The sequence below is a fragment of the Tiliqua scincoides genome, chromosome 6, assembly GCF_035046505.1.
Source record: "Tiliqua scincoides isolate rTilSci1 chromosome 6, rTilSci1.hap2, whole genome shotgun sequence".
Lineage (NCBI taxonomy): Eukaryota > Metazoa > Chordata > Lepidosauria > Squamata > Scincidae > Tiliqua > Tiliqua scincoides.
The window spans coordinates 66,560,478-66,585,004 of NC_089826.1; the positions used below are offsets into that span (position 1 = coordinate 66,560,478).

Below are 24,527 nucleotides of genomic sequence, written 5' to 3' on the forward strand. Positions count from 1 at the left end.
CATGCATAGAGCAGTTTGTTCCTTAAGTGAAGAAGATATCTTATGCAGGAGGGACTTTCTGTCCAAACTGAAGCTTCCATAGTTACATGGACTCAGGATATTTCTCTGGAGTGGTCTCAATCAAGTAACATGACCTGAGAAATGCCCGATACCTACGTAAGTGATGCAGCACAGATATCACTTCCCTGTAGATGGGTGGACTTCATGCTGGTTACATCTGGACAGGACCAGATGTGTGGTTGGTCTGTGGAACTCTTTCCCACAGGATGTGGTGATGGCATCTGGCCTGGATGCCTGGGCAGGAGGTCTGGTCTAGAAGGTAGAGCCTCCGTTTGCCTGAAGATAACACCTGAAGGTCGCCAGTTCGAGGCCACCGGCACCGTGAATGGCAAGACCTTAAAGCAGCTGACAAGCTGAGTCGAGTTTTTCCATCTGCTCTTTGGCCGCCCTTCAAGTGAGATATGAAGGACTGTCAGCTTGCGTGGGAGGAAACTGGAGGCCAGAATTTGATACCAGATCATAAAAGGATCCATCTGAAATGTTGTAGTTCTTGAAAGACAAAACCTTCTTCAATTGTAAAAATCCCTATAGGGATTTAGTATAGCCTGCCTGTGTAAACCGCCTTGAAATAAAGTCTGAGGAGAAATCTGACGACCATGAAAGGCGGTATATAAATACCTGTATTATTATTAGTATTATTATTTAAAAGGGGATTGGACAAGTTTCTGGAGGAAAAATCCATTACGGTGTTACGTGAAAATCCCCTTTTTCCCTTCCAAGTTGTGATTTTGTATATATCATACAGGCCAAGCAAACAAGCCCAATTCCAAAAACCTGGTAAAGGTCACAAGTTGTGATTGCATCCCCTCCTCCAGTCTAGGAATGCCTCCTGATTATGCAAAACAAGCCTGCACCTCCAGAGGAAAAGGTCTATTGTTCTTTTGTTGTACTCTTAAGCACCTTAGGCAGACTGCCCCTCCCCCAGAGTCAGGCTTTGCTGATAGCTGATTTCTGGACCCTTCCACCTTTCTTTCACCTGGGTGTATACTGAGCATGTGCACAGCTCTGGGATACTTCCGGTCAGTTTAGGTCAACTTCCAGGTCAAAGACAACTCTTATAAGAGAGAACTCAGAGCACATGTCTCTCTCTCTGATTGCCCTCCTGCGGGAGTGGTCCTACACGGGACTCTTCCTCCAACTGCACCCCAACCGGACAGATAAATATATCTTGCGTCTAAACTCCCTCCCTTCTTCACTATCTATTCCTCCCTTCTCCCCCATCTTTAGTCAGCAACTGGGTTTAGCAGATTAAGGAACCCCTAAATACTTCCCTACACCCTATCCCTTTCTGATTCCTTTTCGGATGCACCCAAATACATAGCACATGCAGCCACCACTAGCTAGGTACACTATACACAAGTACTAGAAATCTATACTTATCAATTATCCATGTGTATTATGTTTACCTTTGTGTGTTTTTGCAATAAAAATATAATCCTTTGATTGAAAGTTACCTTTCTCCCAGTCTCCTCATTGAGCTAGGCAAGGGATCTCTTTGCTCTACGCTGTCTTGTTATCCAGCCTATGGTCCCAAAAAGTTTCCAAAAGGCTAATATACTAATTCCCCTAAACAAAGCAGCCTTTTTGGTAACAACGGGTTACAAGCCATTATGTGTATGTGCAACATCCTGATTTTAGAAATGGGCTATGTCAGAATGCCAGATGCAAGGGAGGGCACCAGGATGCAGGTCTCTTGTTATCAGGTGTGCTCCCTGGGGCATTTGGTGAGCCACTGTGAGATACAGGAAGCTGGACCAGATGGGCCTATGGCCTGATCCAGTGGGGCTGTTCTTATGTTCTTAGGACCACACGGGCCAGGCAAGTCCTGTAAGAATTCTGCTGATAGGCCTCCTGTGCTACCCCTGGTTGCAGCAGCACACTCAAAATGGTCTCTGGTGGTATGCACAGAAGCCATTTTACGACAGCCGTTTTACAAACTGCTATTGTAACCCCCCCCCCCGCACACTTTGGTCTGAATAGGACTGGGCCGTAAGATGGCTTCACACACACACACACACACACACACACACACACACACACACACACACACACACACACACATGTTCATCACTTGATGACCTACAGAAGTAAATGAAGCACGTCACTTAAGACTGCAAACAGGATATCCATGATCATCTCACAAGACAAAAGCAAAGTTCTCATATTCAACTGCCAATCACCATTTGTTAAGTAATCAAGTAATAAGAAATCAAATTATGTGGATGCGTGTGTGAACCAACCCTTAAATATCAGCAGCAAAAGATGACAGAAGTTATGGCAAAATATGCTATTTACTTTCATCAGTGTTTCCAAAAATCCCTTTGGTACTATAAAGGCCCAGAGAACAGCTGCTGGGGGTGCCAGAGGACCCATTAGGAGCCCATCCTCCAGTTTCTCAGCTCCCTTTCTTTCTTGTCAGTCCTAAGGGAGGTTTTGTCCTCACAAGGGCTGCATCTTTCCCATCTGCTGAGGGAGCCAGCCATAGCCTAAACTTCAGTAACTGCTATAGTCATATCTTAAAGGAGTCTCTTTGGAGACATGTAGCTGAACACAAATCCCACAGGTAATGTTTTGAAGGAGAGGCTTGGGAGCGCAAGTTTGACTGGAAGTTGTCATCTTGCTTCCAATTCCAGATATGTCAGCAAGCTGTAGCTATCCAGTGGCAAAGGGGCAGGCAAACTTCAGCTGCCCAAACACATTTTTGCCTTTGCTGCTTCTTCATAATGATGTGTTCGAAACCCGTCACTCTAAAACAGGTTCAAAGTTGAGCCCTGGCTCAAATTAGACCCTCTCTGTGCAGATGTCAGAGTCACCAGGCAGCTGTCAGCAGCTATCAGCTGTAGCTACCAGCTGAATCTGGCTGGACAAACAATACATGCTTGAAAATGACATTAGTCGATAACCTGCATAGGTGGCCGGGCCATCAACCAACATTACAGTCACCAAAGTTCTATCACTCAATATCACCTCCAATGCAGCGATCTTCAATACAGCCAGTTCACACATTCAGGGTCAGGCCAAAAGCAGCACACTTCAGCACTTAAGCAGACATCATACCTACCATGGTGCACACCAACATCATGGGGCACACTTTATGTCAACATCTTGATATTTTGTGCTGTGTACAAAATGTCCAGTGTAAATATAAGCATGAACCAAAACCTTCATCCCTGCAACATTGTACAGAACATCCTCTTAGAGTAAGAAGGGGGAGAAAAAAACACTTACCTTTAACAAAAACATAAACGGAGCTGTTTAAGTTCTCTTTGTTTATGCATGTGTACAATCCTGTGTCACTTGGTTTTGCACTGGTTTTGACAAATTCTCTCCCTTTGACTTTCCTTGACGCTGTGTAGAAGTCCACACTATGAAAAGTCCACATCACTGGGCCATGGTCAATACATACCAGCTTTAATTCTTGCCCACTATTCACAACCACAGGAGATTCTAATGGAGTAATAAAAGGCGTTGTGCCACCTGTCAAAAATAAAATTTCGTGATTAGTGTTTGGTTCATTTTCTTATTAAACTTTTTTATTTTTAAAAAAATTATATTGCATTTGTCATATATCAGTGGTTCCCAGACTTTTCAACTGTGGGACCCATGTTTTAAAATGACACTCTCTTGGGACACACCTAGCTTTATGAGACTTAAAAAACATGATCTAGACAGAAATAATATTTTTATTTACTTACAAGTAATAGTCTATCTGCAAAAAAACCTCGATCCATTTCTGGTAGTGAGGCAGACCTAATAAAGAGCCTCAAGACTTGAGAAGCTTAGTTAAGTGACCCAGGGGGCAATCCTATTCAACTTTCCAGTGCCAATGCAGCTGCAATACAGCCCCAAGGAAAGGGAACAAACATTCTCTTACCTTAAGGAGGCCTTTGTGACTTCCCCCCTCACTGCAGGATACAGTGCATGCCCTATTGGCATGGCTGCATCAGTGCTGGCAAGCTGGATAGGACTGGGTCCCCAGCCTTCACATGTTCCCACTACCTGTCACTGATGTACTTGGAAAAAAAACACATCAGAAAAAAGACGCTCAAACATTTATCTCCCTACATTTACACAAGCTTGCAAACTGCAGGAGCTCAATTGTTTGAAAAGCAATTAGCAGCTATCTGATTTTTGAATAGGTTCGGGGCTTGAAGCAATTATCTGATCTTTCCCCATCACTGGTGTTTTCATTGGAGGCTCTGTGGGACCCACCAAGTGGGTTTGGATCCACAGTTTGAGAAACATTGAATATACATTTAATTTCCAATATTATTTATTAAGAATAACCAAAAATATTACAGTTTTACTAATCCATGCTTCCTGACTGAATTTTCTTCGTACACTGTGAAACCAGACAAGAATCTTTGTTTCTCAACCAATGGTACTTGTACCAGTGGAGGTGGTGGCTGGTGGGACCTGTGGGACCCCCAGGTGCCCACCACCTGGCAGCGAGACCAGAAACACAACAAGCAGTTGTAGGAGGTTCAACTCAGTAGGCAAAGTTCGTGCGTGGGCTTTTTGCCTGCTCAAAAATTCCCTCCCATCCACCCTAAGCCTCCTACTGGCACTTGTTGCATCGTATCTGGCCTTCCAAGCCAGAGGTGACTGGTGATGTCATCATCACCAGTTACTTCCAGCGGTAGTTCCAATAGACAGACCATGCAAAGTGGGGGACAAACATTGAGAATCACTGTTTTAGATAACAGCAGGCTTCTAGGGGGAAAAGGCAGACTAGGCACCTTGCACTTCTCAGTAGTTACTTAAACCTTCGGTCTGTGTCACACCTCTCCTGGAACAACATCCAAGCTTGCCTTCCTTGGTGTGGCTGGCCCAGCCTAGGAGCTGTCTGTGGTCCTGACCGCCTGGATATTCCATCTCCCCTGTAAGCTGTCAGAAAGCTTAGTTCGAATGGGATTTGAACTAAGGAGGCCACGAAACTCATTGGGCTCTCGTTCATACACTGAAAAATCATGCAGCCCCATCAAGTCTGCATGAAGGAGGTAACGAAGAAGCCAGGCACACCATACTAATGCCAGATAACAATAGCCCTAGTTGTACCATTCTTTCCCTGCTATTGAGAGAGCAGTCCAGTAAATGTAAATTTCCCACACAATGTTGGCAATGAGGCTGTTCTACAGGGGAATGCTGTGAACTGGGTGACCTCAGGTCCATCTCTCACCCCAACAACCTATCCCATAGAGTTGTAATGATGGGGGGATGGACCCACTATGCTTCAGTATGATTACTTTGCAGGAAAACGTTTATAATATCAAACCAGGGGCACCAAAGATCAGGCCCAGTCCAAGCCCCATTAATGCCAAAGGCAAAGTGTACCACTCCCACCCCCATCCTTGCAGGTGGCATAGTGCGCCACACACTACTTCTTCCCAAAATGCCCTCCACCCCAACCTCCTGATCTTCCCCCAAATCCCCCCTTTGGAAGACTCTTCCCTTCACCATCACAATCTCTCCCTGCACATCCCATTATCTTCTCCAAGACTCCCATACACAAGGTCTCCAACATTCTTCAGCCTTGCAATCCCTCGCTAGTCCCCTCCTGACCATTCTTTCCTTCTTTCCACCTCCTTTTTCTGCCTCTGCTGCTCATCTGCTCCTTTCATTTCATTTCTCATTTCAAAAGACAGCCCAATCCTGAGCTGCCCGGAGCGTGGGGCTGCCGTGGTGCCAAAAATGCCTACGGCGGCATCCAACACACAACCATGCAGCTGCTGGTGGCTCCTTGGGGGAATGGGATGTTCGTCCCCTTCTTCCAGGTAAGGAAAGTAGCCCCACAACAAGACTACTCAATTCTGCAGCAACCCTTGGGCTGGCTCAGAATCAAAGAACTCCATGTTGGGCCACGTGGCCTGACACGGAGCTCAGGATCTGGTGGAGCTAAGCTCAACCAGTCCCACCCTTTGCCAACACGCTCCCTCCCCCTGGAATGCCTCTTCTCACCCTCCACCTACCTCCCCCACTCCTGAATACCTTCTCCCTGCGTCCCCTCAAACTCACCTACCTCTCTGCTGCCTGGCAGTTCGGGCGACTGCAGAGCACCGGCTATCCCCCAGGGCTAGCCCAATACCTGCTGGTCCTGGGCTAGCTCCGGCACACAGCCGGCACAAAGACCTGCAAATGTCTCTTGTGGCACGTTTGGGACAGTGCTCGCCAGAGGTGATCCAGCAATCACTGCATAGGATTGGGCCCTAAGACAACAAGCAATTGAGAGAGGAATAGAAAGAACAGAAAATGCTAGATTTCATTTACATTACAATCACTCTAGCCCACAACTCCACTTCATTTCCTCCCTCCAATCCCCACCCTCTCTGCCTTTTGAAATGCCAGGGAGCTGGGCGAAATTGGAAAACGGCAGCACCCCCACCACCCATTAAGCAAGGCATAGTGAGGAGAGGTGACCAGCAGATGTGGTGGGCAGTCATGAACTGCTGCCTGCTCCAATCCGCTATGTGAATCTGTTGTTCCACCTCACCTTATCAATAGGTTGTCCACAACTATAATGGGAAGACACTTATTTCTTCTATGTATTTTAAATTCACACGTTAAACACAGCTATTCTTACAGGAATGTTAACAGCAGACAGTTTGAATGCTAAAGAGTCATATAAACACTATACATTTACTTATGTTTCCAGGCAGGCAGGCCTTTTATTTGCTGCTCTCGCATCCATAGGGAACAATAGTCTTCTTTCACTCTATATGCTCATACAATTCCCAAATCACGCAAAGGCTACTGTTCCGCTGACAATGCATCTTCTCTTCTAAGCCAGTATGCACCTCTAACAAGGTATTCAGTGCACACTATGCCTCCTGACAATCATGAATGCCCGGTCACAGGACTGAGCTTAGCATGGGCCAGTAATCATGTGTCCACTGGTGTCTTCCGAAAAGGGAGAACCAAAGAAAACACTGGAGAATTATTAAAAATCATATGCCATGTATGGAGAGGCAATCCACAATAGACAAGCAAGTGTGCACAAGGCCTGTGCAATGAATGCATCCAGAGGAGTGGGTGCAGTGTGTGACTTACCAAAGCTGAATAAAGCTTACCAAAGCTCACCAGCCATATTTTGTGACCTGTCAGGTGCTGGACAACCCCCCCATTTTTGCAGTCCCAGCAGGCACCATTGTGTCCACTGTACCCCGAGGTACAATAGGGTCAACCACATACAATTTCCTGCTCCTCCAAGACAAGTTCCAATGATAAAGGACAAATCAAGAGTAGCACAACTGGAAGATACCACCACCCAAGTACTATGAATTACCTCCTTCCACCATTTCAGAGTGTCCCCTATTCCCAGAAGCAGTAAGTTCAGGGAGCTGCAATGGGGAGCACAGTGGGGCAGCCTTGTAGCACAAGGACATCCATTCACACTACTCTGCCCAGATCCAACTGGGCAGAGCACAGCGCACTGCAGACAGAATACAGGTACAGCGCCTGAAGAGCAAATACTGCTACATGATTCAAGAGAAACAAGCAAGTTTCACAGTATGGTGAAAGCTTGAAAAAAGCAATATGGAGAAAAGTGCTGATAAATATATTGCACAATTGTTATAGCACAGATACAACGGGCAACCTTAGCAAACACATTATATCTTTCTTTTGCTACAGACACAATACAATTGCATTGTAAAATAATAATAATCATAATACGGTGAAATATAATGGGGGTTCAATCTCGCATGTCGCTTAAAATGAACTTAATAGTTCTATTTTAACCAACGTCACCTAAATACAAATTGAATGTGTATGAAGGCAGGAAGCATTGCAGCCTTAATGATCAATCACGAAGAGCTTACTTGGCTTCCCCTCGTGAAATTCCAGTATCAAAAAGGGAGAGGACACTACATGATTGTGTGGGGAAAGCAGGGGCTGGAAGTGCGTCTACAATGCTGATGCACCAGAAGTTTGGGGGTGGTTGTGTCATGTAGTTTCTTGATCTCAGGAGCCATTTACTGCCTCAAATGTAAGTGACCAGATCAGTTCCCTCCCATCCCAAACATATCATGCATTTGCAGCTGACAAGGAGTTAACTGCACTGATGAACTACTGGCGACAGCAATTCCTGCTATCTGATTGCTGTTGTCTCCACTGTTACATGAACAATTAAAACTTTGATAATGGAAGGCAGATGATCGAACAGTGTTACTGGAGCTTCAAGACATTGGTGCCATTCAGTTGTGAGCCAGCCAGGCACTGTACCCCAACTTCACACTGTCATCTCATGCCTTGCACCTGTGCTGCATTTTGTTGTGTCTTTTACACATGCCTAAACAAAGACAATGTTATCAGGGGTGATCATCACCTGGTCTTCTCATTAAAGCAAAGGAAGAGTTTTGGAAAGATCAGGTCCCTGATGTTCCTTCTTAGTGCAAGAGGTCGAAGAGGAAAAACAACAAAGACCACAATATCTGCACTGTTTACAGTGGCACATGCCTTGCAAGGTCTTCACAAACCAGTTTTCTTTCTTCCTTCAGAACAAAGTAGTTTGTTGCCACAATTAAGCACAACTAACCTCAGAGGCTAGCAAGACTCATCAAAACAGGCCAATTATCCTTCACAATTGCAAATCCTAACCCAACTCTTCTAAAGTTTGCAGATCAATAGCGGTTTCTTTGGAAAATCTTAAGCAGAGAGAAGATAAAGGGACAGGATTAAGAGAACCTCTATTGTTTACCAAACAGGATACTCACGCCATCTGTGAAGTTAATGTGATAATGATAATCTCTCCCTCTCTTTTGCCATTAATCCCTTTATCTTTAAAACTCTAAAGACCAAGAAGCCAAGATGCAATGGACTTAGGGGAAAAAACTGACAATACGAATTTGGGGGAAAACATTGTGATGGCATTCATAAAAACAGAGTCCTTGGTTTGTCAAATGTGGCCACCAGAGCCTTCTTTAGTGGCCACATGAGCACAGAGGGGGGGAAGAGGCAAGTGGTTAGTGGCAGGAATGATACAAAACAGCTAGGGCAGAGACAAAGAGGAGCGAGGAAGAGAGGAATAGCCAGCAGGCTTCTGCACTGTTCGCACCAATCAGCCTGAGGTTGGAGTGGCTTGTGCCCACACATTATGATGGATATCAAGAAAACCATCATTGTATTGCAAGGATAGGATTGGGCTGTAACAGACTGATCCATTTACTAAACAGAATCAGTGGTGATGTGAGATGTGAAAGTTCTATCCATGGTATAATCACTTGCTGGAATCTACCTAAAATAATTTTGCTGTCCTACTGGAATATTGCAGGTAAGTGAGGCTTCCATGCTGACCGTTGTAATAGATTTTAAAAGAGTAAATACTGAAAGCAGCCACCAGGGCACAAGAAGTTCCAACCAACCAACCAACCACTAGGGCACAAGAAGTTCACAGATGCAGTTGTTTAAATCCTTGCCTATTCAGAAAGGACACAGCCAACACAGGTAACAAAGCTAAATTGGGAGTCAGAAAGGAGCGAAAGAAAGCAGAATTCTTAAGCCAAGGTATTGTGTCAGTAAATGCAAGGCACACAACTTTGGTTTTACAACCTCCTCCCAGTCTGTATAATAAGCTACAACAGTCAGGTCACCAAAGTGTACCACAAAGATCAAGCACAGGTATCTCTGGGCAGGTTTGCTAGTAAAAGTTTTCAGCGAGTAAATTTACAGTTGCAGTGAAATAACATTAATGTGCAAGACTGGCTTACTTACACCCTCCCATTCAAATCAAGGCACCTCAAAAGTACTTCACTTTGGCTGGAATGTGCCCCATGGATTTTGCTCCAGCCAAGAGCTGCCTACCGAGAATGTCTGTCAAGTATACAAACCTAAAACACTGATGCTGCTTTCTAAAAATACTCATTTTCCTTCTAGTTTAACATGTGGCTACTCAACTAATTGCTCCCACTGTGAATTTTTTGTTTTCATTTTGCAACCATTATATATTTAAGTATACAAAATATGAAATTAAGCTGGAACAATTAAAATGGATCAAAGCACAGACTAATGGAATATTCATTACTCAAGTGTGTAGATTTTCATTTATCATAACCTTTCCTGGACAATTTGCTTAATGGATTAGGGCTCCCACCACTATCCCAACTCATATTGGGGAGCACTTTGAAAAGTACATTAGCTTTTGTCTCTGCTGTCATGCTAAAGCAATGTGTCTTGCAATGTGTGATGAGGCTAGGAGGTGATGTTTTCTGGATTCCTATAAGAAAGAAGCGTCAATAAAAGGCAAGCACGAAAGCTGCAAAGCACAGAGCATTCTTCCCCAACACCACAATTTGAATCGACAGCCATTTAGAAAATATCGAATTGAATAAGAAAGTGCAGCCTTCTTGGCAATACGAATGCTAATTACCTCCAGTGCTGGCAGCAATTTAATCAAGATATTGAAGTTTCATTAAAGATATACTGATGCTCATAGATAAAGCCTTTAGAAGAAGGCGAAAAAATAGCAATAACGGCATAATTATTCTACTGTTGCTATTTTCCTGTCTCTGGATTCTTTTTTTTTTTCCTCCCCTGCAATATCGTATTTCAAGAAAAATGAAACAATGAATAAAACATGCAGATTAAAATAATCCACACAACTCAATTGAGGACAAAAGGATGCTAATATTGTCTCTCAACTACAGTTGACAATGACTGGCCTCAAAAAGGGTCAGTCTTTAATACCAGCAGGGCATAAGACACTTGGAAGGGTATGGCTTCTCCCATAACAGCAGCATGGTGATGAGAGAAGTGGAAATGCTTGATTTTTCTTTCACAGTTCCTAAACTGCTTCCTAATTTCCCTATAATGTCCTTCCCAATTAATACCGTTCAGAGAAGCCCTTCGGATCAGGTGACATGACCCAAATGCAAAGGATGACAAGGATCCTTTACCTTTAATAGTTAGGCAGAAGAGGGATTTTGGCATGTGTCGGTCGGTCATGCAATGGTACAGAACGTAAGTATCAGATGCCACCTCCACTAGCTGCCTATTCATTTCCTGGCTCAATTTAACATGCTGGGTTTAACCTTTAAAGCTGTAAATTACTTGGGATCATTATACCTCAGGCTGTCTACTTCCGCCTTAAGGGAGAGGGTGTACCTCAGTGGCAGAGAATCTGCTTTGCATGCAGAACGTCCAGATTCAATCCCTGGCCTCCCCTAAGGTAGGACAGAGAAAAATTCCTGCCCGAAATGCCAAAGAATCACCATCAGTCAGTGTCCACCACACTGAGGTAGATGCACTAATGCATGGACTTGGTATGAGGAAGCTTCCACAGAAACCTGCCTGAAGTTTAAGAACAGCATCAGAGGCTCTGTTTTCTATCTCACCTATGTGGGGGATACATAAGACAGAGTCTTCTTACAGACCAATCCTACTGAGCTTTAGAGCTGGCGGAACAAGTGTTGTCCACCAGCGCTAACTCCTGCAAAAGCACCATAAAGTATTTTTCCCAGTGTGCTGCCGGGATGCCCGTAGGAAGGCTGGAGCCTTCCCACATGTGTTATAGGCTCCCCCACCACCCGCAGGAGCATGTAAGTCAGTGGAAGAGGTGGGAGGGGATGATAGAAGGCAGAATGGAGGTGGAGAGGAGGCATAATAGTGGATGGTGAGGCTGCAGGATGGATCCACTGCCAGTAGCGCATGTTGGATCCTATCACCCTTTCCTGCAGTCACTCTTCCCCCATTCTGGTCGCCCACCCAACACGGATGCTCTTGATTCTCTGCCGACCCTTGGGTCACTGTAGAATCGAGTAGCTCCATTGTCGGGCTTCTTGCCTTACGCAGGGGAAGGGGATGGAAGTCCCCTTCTCCCGAGAAGCTGCCGGGGCTGCCCAGGTTGCACTCAGGATGCAGCAGCAGCCATTTTCTGTGCTGTTGCAGCCCTGGGTGTCGGGCAGCTCAGGATTGGGCTGCCCTTGAGTAAAATCACCCAAAAGTCTGAGAGGACGTCTTAGCTTAGGGAACCTTTCAATATTGAGCCCAGATGGCTCAGAACAAGTGACAGCAAAGCACAACTCTGAAAGTTATGTCTGTTTTACTGAAGTTTGATTTTCCTGGCTCAGAATACTGGTTTCTACAACCCATAATGCTAAGCTGTATTCTGAATCAAGCACCATGACCCTGGGAATTCTTCACCAGCTTGGAATGTGATTTCTGAATGAATGCCTACCTCTCTCAAACCTTGAGAGCGCCAATATCCTGGAAAAGCCAGATATCCTGGAAAATAAAACTTTTGCAAATCATTCAACTCCTTAGTATGAAAAAAACTATGTGCCCTAGGGCTTCTTGCACTGAAGGTACTGCTAAGTACATAATATAATAAACAAACAAAAATATGGACTCTTGGGACATGTAGTTTCCAGGGAATTTGGCATGTTGTTGTCATGCTCAAGGTGCCACTGAAGAAAGGAGATCCCAGCAAACACATCTTCATAACTGGGAAGGGTACAGAGTGGGACAAGGTCTCCAGAGGGAGCTGGGATAGGCATTTGGATCCCATTCTGCTTCTGGTGATGCTATTAGGAATTCAATAGGGTCCAAGTTATTTTTTCAATGCTTTTGGAAAATAGTTGTTTGCTGAGCCCAGTTTCAAGTTGAAACAAGAATAGTTCATTCATCATTAGAGGCTTAAAAAGAATAAAAATATAACCACAGACAAGCTATTTTCAACCGGTGTGTCACACAAGCAATTTTCACATTGGTGTGCTGCAAATGGTGGTAATATTATTATTATTAACAACAACAACAACAACAACAACAACAACAACAACAACAGTATTTACATACTGCCTTTCAACAAAAAGTTCACAAAGTGGTTTACAGAGAAAAATCAAAAATACGCAGGTATGCCATGAGAGTTTCGGAGGGGGTAATTTATTAGTAGGCCCATTGGGGGATGTGAGCCCCCTGCTGGCAGCACAGTGCACCCTTGTCAATTGTCAAAAATCTGATGGTGTGCCTTGACAATTTTAGTGACTTGTCAGTGTGCCGTGAGATGAAAAAGGCTGAAAATCACTGCCATCGGCTGTCAAATCACATAGGTATATATGGCTAAAAGTAGTTCCGTAGCCCTTTTCAACCTTCACCTTAGCCAGGGATAGCAACACATGGCCAGGGGAACCAACAGCATGCCTGAAAAGACCTGCCTCCATGCTTGAAGATGCCACTCCCCTGCCCATCCCAAGTACAGCATTTGTTTACAATGGCAAATCCTGTTCCTGGTATACAGTCTCTTCATGATTAAGAATCAGCATCAGCATGGGAGTGGAGGTGGGAGAGGGGCTTTCAGGTGCTTTCCTGGTTTCCCCAAAGTTCCTGCTCCTGCTTAAGGTAATGTCTGAAAATACTTTAACTGTACTTCTGTAAAAAAAAGTTTATACCCAGATATATGATCTTCAAGTGTAAAATGATCCTTCCATATATTCAGTACAGGTGGTGCCTGATCATCTGAGGATCTGACCTGCATTGTTCCCTGTCCCCTGACCTGTGTTGAGCCCCAAACAAGTATCACCTGAACCCTCCAAAAGTGACCAGAGCTGTGCTACTGGATGAAAACTGTGACTATTTTCGGCCCTCACAACACCTTCTGGATGCAACTGGGGCACAGGTCTGGTCATATCCGGAGGGTTCAGGTTGGGCCTGATCAGATCTCAACGCAGCTTCATTCAGAGGGTTGGATGCCAAGACCAGCGGATTTGATTATTTGATTTGATTATTATTGATCTGTTTCAGCATCTGCAGGGGTTCTAGGAATGGAACTGTATACAACTGTATAAAGATGACAATATCCCACGTGTATTATTTATTCCAATATTATTTCTTTTGTAAGTAACTTTAATAACGTGTAAAACATCTTTAACTAAAAAAGAAACCAAATGCTCTAACACAGTAAAATTAAGTTTTATATTCATCAAGATTTACTACTGCATTTAAATACCAAGGCACTTGTGGGAAAATGTTCTGTCTGTAATCAGTTCTCTCTTGACATCAGTTCTCTTTAAACAAACAGTGGGTTTAAAGTCAATCCATACGCCATGAACACAAAGGCATAGGAAGCATTTTCCTTTCAAAGCTATCACACTGCTATCCCTGGAATAGTGGAGATCAGAATCTAGCCTCTCTTTGAGAATGGCAAGTGATTAAAATGTTACTAATTCAAATACTATTTGAGTCAACCACTGAAGACATCTCTTTGTGAGGAATCTCCATTTGATTCTATTGCGTCAGGTAGTCAAAGGCTCCTCTCTTTTAGTTTTGGAAACTAACAAATCCTTATTTTGGGAAATGGACAAGGCAGTTCATGACTCATTCCCAATCTCATCACACATCTGCAACTCTACACTTCAAACAACGTATACATTGTGGATGAGGCTATTTTTTGGGCTTGAACTGAAATAAATCTGGAACGTCTCAATGAGCATTTTCTAGAGCTGCCTTGAAGCAGTGGTTACAACTAAACTTTTTAACAGGACAGGAAAGGGCCTTTTGCATTTACGAGGCTTTCTACAGGAGCCTCAAAATATCCTGGCAGAAAGCAGGCCAAGTTAATTCTGTATGGATGAGTGATGCAACTCATTCACTGAAAAGTAGATTGATTCTATTCTGTGCCACCCAAAACCACAGCAGCATGGTTCGGTTATTCTATTTGTTAGTTTTGCATGGCCCCAATAGCCTCCAGTGCAGTTCAGTAAAAGTATTGTCCCTCACTGCCACTACTAGATGTCTCCACCATGCCTGAAGGTCTTTGTTGTGACAAGGAAAGAATTTGCCATCACCATTTCCTTGTCATATCAGATGACTTGTCATATGCAAGACAGATACTTTGCACTGCACTGTTCTGGAACTGTCCTAGGTCATGCGGATCACTCACCTTTATACACTATTTGTGGATTGAATCCAAACCCCGCTACCATACAGCAGATCTTGGTTCCATTCCAGAAACTCTTCTGTCTTATCCACAACACAAAAAATTCCAAATGAAATTAACCTCAATGTCACCATATTATTATTATTACCACCAGAAGTAATAATAATTATTATTACTACTTCTGGTAATAATATTCAAATCATGGTGCATCAAACATACTTTAGGAGCATGGTGTGGATCCAGTGTATCTTGTTTTAGCATCAGTAGTAAAGAGCACTATTTCAAGTGTTTTCACATTTCTTCTAAGACGACCAACCGCTAATACAAAACCCTCAATATGGGTGTTATATATGCAAGTTATGCAGGATCGAAATCCTGCATAACTGATTGGCTCAGACTTCTGGCTGGCCAATTGGGTGGTGGATCGAAATCCTACCATCCGAATGGCTCTCCAGTTAATGTTTCAATTGCACCAATCATGGGGAGTCTGGGCGGAGCTAAAGGGTATAAAAGCCAGGGGTGTTTGCCTTGTGTCAGATTCATTCAGATTCATTGCCAGGTCCTGTTCTGAAGATGGAATAAACATATTGAGCTATCTCTATGCCTTCCTTTATTTGCATGGACCCACTATATAACAATGGGCATCACATTACGCTACACTAATAACTACTACACACCACCTGTACTCTAACAATTACCCAGCAAAACTGATGAGACGAATCCACAGATTCTCAGGCAACATTTGGAAATGTTGGCCTTATTTAATTAGCTAAGAATTAAATCCCTGAATGACTAGCATTGCAATACACAGATATCACAGGTCCACTTATTATAGAATCATAGAATGATATAGTTGAAAAGAAACTTCAGCATCATCTAGTCCAACCCCCTGCTAGAATTCCTCATGCATATTTTTATCCTTGTTTAAATAATTTCACAGTTTATTCTCAAATGCCATTTCCTCATACTTTCCCTTTTCCCTCCCAAGACTCCCAATCTGCTCCCCTCCAATAGCAAACAGCAGCAGTTCTCAACCAGTAGTATGTGTACCACCAGTGGTATGCTGGGCAGTGCTGGGAGGTATGCACAGCACCCACCACCTGGCAGTGAGACCGCAAAGGGAGCTTCCAACAGCAATAGGAAGCTCAAGCTGGCGGATAGAGCTCTAGTGTGCAGTTTTCGAGTGCAAGAAAAATCTCGCCTGCCCTGAGCCTCTAACTGACCTTGGAAGCCTGCTGCTGTGGTATCCAAATCTGGAAGTATCTGGCAATGATGTCATCACCAGTTACTTCCAGTGGTATCTCCGAGGATAGCGCAGTGGCAAGTGGTATATTGGGGGAGCAGTGTTAAACAGCTCCTTTTGACATGGCTGCATGCTATGGTGGGGAAAAGGATAAGACTGGGCTCTTAAATTCTTCGTGTCAATTATAAAGTCAACCCAAGGTCAGTACTTTTTCCCTCTATAGTGGAAGCAGAACAGGAAACCGATACTCTATATAAAGATCCTACACGGAGGAAATGCTCATTTGTCTGAAGAACACAGCTAATAGTAAAATATATGAATTTTCATCCCTGCTCTATGAGTGTGATGTCTTCCCAGCAAATTCTTAAATGTAAGGAACTTCTCATCTCCAAGATCCTTTAAAGCAATATTTCCATGGTCCAGTCCAGACAATCAATTTACATTATTCAGCTTATGCTGATATTCACCTGAATTTCTGGATACTAAACCACAAATGTGTTTCAGAGAAGATGCTGAATATTAGAACCAACGTGTTCTTGTTCTCCCAGTTTTGTATTTTTTTTTTTAAATAATAACTAGGTATTTCTATACTTCCTTTCTGGTCATCGGATTACTCCTCTGACTTTATTCAAGGTGGCTTACATAGGCAGGCATTTCTAAATCCCTCAAGGGATAGAGGTTCTCTCTTTCAAGAACCAACATTTCAGAATGGATCTTCCTAGTCTGGTCTCACTTCTGGCCTCCCACACAGGCTGACAAGCAGTTCCATCTCTCACCTGGAGGGCAGCCAAGACGCTTCTCGCTCACACCAAGAGCAGGTGGAATCACTCAGCTCGGCTTGTCCGCTGCTTCAAGGTCTCATTCTCAGCCATTCAGGGAGCTGCCGGTGTCCTCAAACTGGCGACTTTCTGATGTTATCTTTGGGCTAACGTAGGCTCTACCCTCTAGACCAGATCTCCTGCCCCCAGTTTTGTATTTTCAACAGACCTTTGTTTTTCCAAGTTCACTTGATGCCATAAGGAACATCTGCTCCCATATACTGCCAAGAGTGCAACTCAGAGGAAAGAAAAGGCAAAGCACATCCGAATCCCTTTGTTATCTCTCCTTCCAACAAGCAACACTCATTTGACACGCTTCCAAAGAGAAACATCCCACCGGCGCAGCCAACAACAAATGTAATAGATTTAAAGCCATTAAATTCCAAGCTAAATTCCTGAATTTCATTCACAGAGCAGCCAATGTCCATGCAGGACAGAACAAACTTAAAAAAAAGACTATACAGTATAGTTTGCCTGATGAGATTGCTTGATTGCGCTGTAAGTTGCTTGTTCTTTGCAGTTCCATTCTTCAAAATCAAGGTTTGCCTGATGAGGTTTTCCCAATGTCAGAGAGTTCAAATAGAAAAGAAACAGGAAAACAGACATAAACGCTTGTTCAACAAGCACTACATGGAATACCAGTCCCGGATGCTTAGCGCTAACCCTGATTAATTATGTATTCAGTTGATAGATGCAACACAGATCGTGGCATGAAATGCAGCCTTTAAAAATGTGTAGCTGATTATGTGACTAACTGAACATAATCAGTTACGCTCATAATCGGTTTATGTCACTAAATCATTTTAGTGAAACTGCAATGAAGTTAAGCACAGAGTTGCATGTTCATTATACCCAAATCTGAGGAGAGGGAGAAAAAAGTGTTGGGGGTATTTTTGCTCCGTCTCTTCACTCACAGAGTTTCATCTCTCACACACATGCAAACACACAAAAGAATTATCAGGACCTACTGTACAGTTTGCCTTTGCATAATAAGGAGAGCCCCAGTGGAACAGGTCAAGACCCATCTACAGTAGTTCAGCTTCCTGTATCCAATAGTGGCCCACCAGATGCCTCAGGGAGCACACAAGGTAACAAGAGACCTGCATCTTGTTGCCACTCCCTTGCACCTGGCATTCTGAGGTAGCCTACTTCTAAAACCAGGAGGTTGCACATACCCATCATGGTTTGTAACCTCTGATGGACTTTTCTTCTAGAAATCTGTCCTGACCCTTTTGAAAGACATCTAGGCCAGATGCCATCACCACATCCTGTGGCAAGACTACATCCTGTTCCACAGGCTAATTTCACACTAGGTAAAGAAATATTTTCTGGTGTCTGTTCATGCTGACACTCAATGTTATTGATACTCAACCAGGATGTCCCCTGGTTCCAGTGCAGTGTGAAATGGAGAAGAACATCCCTCTATCTATTCTATCCAACTCCTGCATAATTTTGTATGTCTCAATCACGTCCCCCCTCAGGCGCCTCTTTTCTAGACTAAAGAAACCCAAATGCTGTAGCAATTCCTGAATCCACAGTTGCAAGGGTCTGGGGAGGGTGGGGGGGAGGAGGTGTTCCGGAGCAGGGGGAGGGCAGGTAGAGGGTCCAGGGGGCAGGCGGGGAGCGGGAGATATGCTGGATCCTAGTCGCTGTTCTCAACCAGAGCGGCTGCAAGTCACTCCACTCTCCTCAGACTTATGCCACCTCCGGAGGTGGCACAAGTCCAAGGAGACCCATTGGGGCTGTGGTGGCTTACCCAGGGGTAAAGGGAAGAGTTTCCCCTTACCTCCAGCAGAGCTACTTTGGGCCCCTATCTTATGCTGGATACAGCACAGGTCTCCTGGCCTGCCTGTTCCTGCGTAAGGCAGGATTGCGTTGTAAGTTGCTAAATAGTCATGATAGCCAGAAATGCAATCTCAATGTTTAGGCAGCATACTTTTGAAAACCAAATACTGGGCATAAACAAGGAATGGACGAACATCACCTCCATGCCCTACCTCTTTCCAGGCTAGACACTGATGGAAAACAACCTGTTGAGTTACACAAGCAATCGTGCTATGGCAAGTGTTCTGCAGATACAATAGGATGCCCCCACAATCTACCCCAATGTCAAAAATACTGAACAGAAAAGGGTAATATAACTAAACTCGCTCTGAGAACTTTAACTATTTAGAACAGTGTTTCTCAAGGTTTGTCCTCCATCGTACCATTTCATATGGTCCACCTATCTGAAATAGCACCCGAGGTAACTGGCAATGACATCATCATCAGCTACTTCTGTGTTAGGAGGTCAGATGCGACATGACAATCACCAGTAAGAAGCTCAGGGCATATGGGAGGGTTTTTTTGAGTGCGGAAAAGCATGCTTTGGAGCTCTGCCTGCCAAGCCAAGCCTCCTACTGCTGTTTGCTGCATTGCATTCTTGGTCTTGCTGCCAGGCAGCAGGGGTCCAGGGTTCTTGCAAGTACCACCAGACCCCACCTCAAGTACCACTGGTGATACCTGTACCACTGGTTGAGAAACACTGATTTCGAATATAGGAGAAGTTGAGCAACAAAGATATCCTTCTCCTAGGTTACTGGCTTGTGATAAACTTTCACACATCATGGGATTGACTCAGAAGAGAATCTTCCCAAGTTGTAAAACAAAACAAAACTGGAAGAAATCATCCTCACATGGTCAACTGACTCAAGTATTTTCTAAGCAGACAAACAGCAAACATCAAGACTATTAACCTCATGTTTAAATGGAAATAGAAGCATAAATATCTCTGCAAAGGGATGACAAAAGCAGTAATGTTAGTAAAGACAAGCAAGATTGCCAGAAGCTATAATGTTGACCCTTGGTGACATTATGCGCTTTTATAAATCTGGTTGACTGAAAAGAGGTGATTGTATAATCCTCGATCAGGCAGAGCAACTGGAGTAGGAGAAGTGGCAGGTGTGGAAAGGAGTAAGATGAGCAAACATAACCAGAAGCCCACACAGAAGATGCCAATCCCGGGAAAATAAAAAATCTCACTCATTGAGCAGCTGTAGGAATAGGCGTTACTTTGTTAATTAAAAGAAGTGAGTGGAGAGGAGTCAACGTGATACAGCTTGACACCGAGACATAATTCACCACTGACACAACAAGGTCAAACAATGGGACTCCAACATTTATTTCTGGTTAGAAAACTATATTCTAAGGCAGTTAAGCGTATGTGTCACTTCTTCCTCTCTGAAAACTGGGTTTGTTGATGAGACACCGGTGGGAGTGCCCAAAGCAGTATCGTGGGGTTACAATTGGGTACAAACACCAAGCATGTTGACCCTGCAAGGTTTTACACAGACTTTTCAGAAATTATAGTCATGCAAGAATCTGCCTTTGAAAATATATCCCCTTTGGCCTCTAGAACACTAGAAGACAAAGCATGCAACGAAAAATATCCGTTATCTGCAATTCCACTGTGTCTCAGCAATCTTGTTTATAATTTTGTTGAAATACACAGCTCAGTCCTATGGACTGTGTGCATTTTCAGAACCTGCCTTTACAACATTGTGAAATGTGATGCATAATTGCATCAAGGTACATGCAACAGCAGCTGCTGGAGCTCAGTCGGCCTCAGTAAGATGCCAGGGGAGATGTGCCATGGGCAGGAAAGGGCAGTTTTGGAATGGATCAGAGGGTGGACAGGGGTGGACTGTGGAAGGGAGGGGTGGATCCCGGCCGCACCAGCATGTGGCAGAATCCTATCCCTGTGCCTTCACCCTGTCTCTCCTTTTTTCTTCACCACTGACGTATGTCAGTTATATAACTTGTATTCTCACATGTCTGAGGAAACCCATAGGATAACAGGGGACATATGCAAGGATAAGGGTACTTTCCCTCAAGGAGGTTTCCTGAGTGCGGGGGGGGGGGGTGACCAAGGGATGCAGTGCATGTCTCTATGGAGTGGTTGCACTGGCACCATAGTGGGGGACAGGATTGGGGCATAACTGTTTTGGTAGTTATGCATGACAGAAAATTCTGGTTAAACTTCTTCAACTATGACCAATCAAAAACACACTTACGAACAAGCCTTACTGGGCTGAACTAGAATGATAGGTTCTGAGTAGATGTGCGATTAGTAAGAATGAAAACCAGAAAACAAATAAGATTTAGAACATCTTTCTTATGTCTGTAGAAAATGAAATGGTGGGGGATGGGGAAGCTCAGATCTGTAAATGAACTGGGAGATTTCACTACACCGAGTCCTACAGTAAAATGATTTTTCAAAAGTCACTTTCCGGATATTAGAGCTAATTTCCTATTGTCCTTTCAAAACAGCTAAAAGAAACTGGAGGAAGTGAGTCAAAATCCTGGAAGATGTTTGTACTACACTACAAAGAAAAACAATATCCGTAAAGCAGTGTGCAAATGTAAAGGGAAGAATGTGTGGGTTGACACTTCTCTGGAAGAGGAAGAGTGACAGAAGGATAGGAGAAAGATCTGCTTGAAAATAAGAACCTTGAGTTATTAACATCTCTGCTTTCTAACACAACTCACAAATGTACCAAGATATATATTAGGTGTGTGTATGTACAGTGATCTTATAGCACATCTGACAGTGACAGCATCTACAGCACAGGCTGACAGTGATCTTATAGCACATCTGTAGTTCTCTATTTTTACTATTTACCATACTACTTTTAATTAGACTAATCAAATGCTAGACTGTGTTTCTGGGCCGGCGCTGAGGGCTCACAAATGTGCTTTACAGCATGTTTGCAACAGTGTGCACCATTGGTGAGCCAGCACGCACTGTTTAGGATTGAGGTCTGAACCAATTATTCAGTAAAACCATACCAAACTCCATTTCTCTTGGACTGGCAGGTGCTGGGTGTACAGTGAGGAGGCCTATCTTCCTCCTGCGCAGAGGGGGAAAAAGTCTTGCGTTATTATAGAGCTGATTGAAGGACACAAAGCTCATAAATATTGAAAGCAGCCATGTCCCTTCAACCTGGGTTACAGGTAAAATGGGATTTACGAGACATTTAAAAAAGGAGATCTAGAAAGAAACATTTTCATTTATTTACAAATAATAATATTTTTATTTCTTTATTTAGGGAGCTGAGCTCTTTGCAGGGCAATTAGCAGCAATCTTGCAAACTGCAGGAGCCAAGCTCTTTGCAAGGCAATTAGCATCTATCTGATTTCTGAATAGCCTCAGGACTTGAGGCAATTAGTTATCTGATCTTTCCATCAGCAGTATTTGCACTGGAGGCTCTGGTCCACTGAATTGTAAACTGCTGTCTTAATGCATTATGCTGAAGGAATTACCCCTGGGATCTGTTTGTCATTCTTGCAGGTTTAAAATCGAATGAGAATCACACAATTGTGTAACAGAGATGGCCTCCAAAACCCTACCTATGTTTCTTGATGACAAACATATGCTGATACAGTTGTCCCCCCCATATTCAAGGGGGATACTTTCTTGCTGCTACCAGGAGGAACTGGTACACAGGGGGAACTGGTACACAGCGAAACTGTGGATAGCAGTGAACTCTATACTTACTGTTGCTCTGTGCAAGCCCTACAAACTGCTTCCTGCTTGCATCTGCCTGTTAGTGCTTGTCCTCCAAATGGCACTGGAGGGCAAACACTAACAAGCAGGTGTGAGGAGGAAGCGGTTTGGAGGACTGCAAACACTACCCCTATGGCAGCAGAAACAGCAGAAGCAACGGAAGCAGGAAGCGACAAGAAGGCAAACAAAAACAGATGAGTCACGATCATGATGCGGGAATTTGTGAGCCATAGTTAACTGAAACCAGTTATCAAACCAGGCTCAAGTCCACGATACAGGGAGATTGTACACAGGAAGTAAGGAGACACTCAAAATACAGGTGGGGGGCATCCACAACGGATCCCCCCCCCCCCCGCAGATACCAAAAACTGCAGATAACAAAATCTGCAGTTTCGGTCACTTTTTTGGCTCTAGGAGGCATTCTGAAGCCCACAGAGGCCATGGGCAGATGCATGCAGGCTCTGCAGGCTTTAGAAAGCCCTCCAGAGGCCACCAAAGTGGAGCTCCAGTCGCCTTTGGAAGATTCAAGTTGAGCCAGGTGTGGCTCCCGAGTCCTGGAGACCCACGTTGAACAGATCCACGGACAGAAAATCTGCAGATAAGTAGGCTCAACATGTAGATGGAAAACAGGTTCCTATAGATAGATGCTTTTAAAATAAACTGGGGAATGGACAAAGGCCAACATTAATAAATCCACTTGTTGGTGTGCCAGATATAAGCAGCCTGGCCCTCTGGCAAGATGAACGCCCAACAGCATGGTTCATCCATTGTATATCTGGAAGTGCAAACAATGGTTTCATGTTATGCCTGAATCCAGCCATAGTCTTTTCTGCAAAAGAGCAAAACACAGCCTGTTCTGTAATTTTCAACAGTATTTCAAGCAACACAGCAGGTAAGATTACTTCAGATGAATTCATCACCACCTGCCGGAAATGTCACACTGGGACTGCAACTTACTCAGGATCACTCACTGAGGTTTCTTGAGCAAATGGGGATTTGAAGAGCCCAGATTTCCATGATCTTAGTCCACCACCCTAGACACAATGCTATCCAGTATGACAAACTAGTAAAGGAAGGTCATTGTATGCGACCTTTCAGTAAGGTAGCATCTTATACCTTATACTGATACCTTCGTGAATCCAAGGCCACAAAGAAGACACACAATGTGAGCAAGGAAATGATGAGACTTAAAGATTTCAAGTGCCTGATTTCACTGGAAGGTTACCTTAAAAGTCAGATCTGGTGCCATTGGAAAGAGTGAAGCAGAACAGTAAACAAAGGAACAAAACCTAATGTAAATGCCTGCATATGTTTACCCAGGTAGGGACCCATTAGGACAGGATGACTCTGTACTGCACACTTCTGCTCAATATTAATAAATTAATCCAATGTGTCGCTCAGAGCCAAAACAAATAACGCTCTATTCAGTGAGAATCAGGAGAACAAGTTCAACGTCTGAATATAATTAAACAAAGAAAATAAATAATCATGCTGGCAACTGCTAGTCCCTTGCACACCAGTGATTGAGTGGGTGTGATGACCTTCCAGGTGAGCTGCAAAACTGATCTGTTTTCCCAGCTGTGTGGGGGGTGGGGGTCAGAGCACTCCATACCCTGTCCTGTACCCTGCTCCATCCAGCACACAGCCGAATCCATCCACCGAATGAGCGGAACACTCCATTCCACCAGGGAGCCTCCTTACCATGCCACCAAGCATGCTGGTCAGCCGCTTCCAGGGTCAGTCAACCCACCAGACTTTGAGCCCAGATTTCCAGGCAGAAGTGGCTGGCCCACATGTAGTTTGGGGGAGACCAACGGCACAGTAAGAAGGCTCCCCAGCAGAACGGAGCATTCCGTTTGCACCAGGAAATCCTTTTTCAGGACGCAATGCAGCCGTTCCCAGTTTGGAGACAGCTGGTGTAGGCAAATTATATCCCCTTGCAACTACAAATGATGATGAGCTTATCCCAAGCATGGAGAATGACCAGAGAAAGGT

General features: G+C 44.0%; 1 protein-coding gene across 1 annotated transcript in view; it reads right to left on the reverse strand.

Moving 5' to 3' along the window:
- KIT (KIT proto-oncogene, receptor tyrosine kinase) overlaps positions 1–24,527 on the reverse strand; it is a 74,126-nt gene that overhangs the window by 42,990 nt on the left and 6,609 nt on the right. Inside the window, exon 2 of the mRNA XM_066631933.1 lies at positions 3,289–3,537. Within this exon, the coding sequence (XP_066488030.1) occupies positions 3,289–3,537 (249 nt within the window). The remainder of the gene's footprint in view (positions 1–3,288; positions 3,538–24,527) is intronic.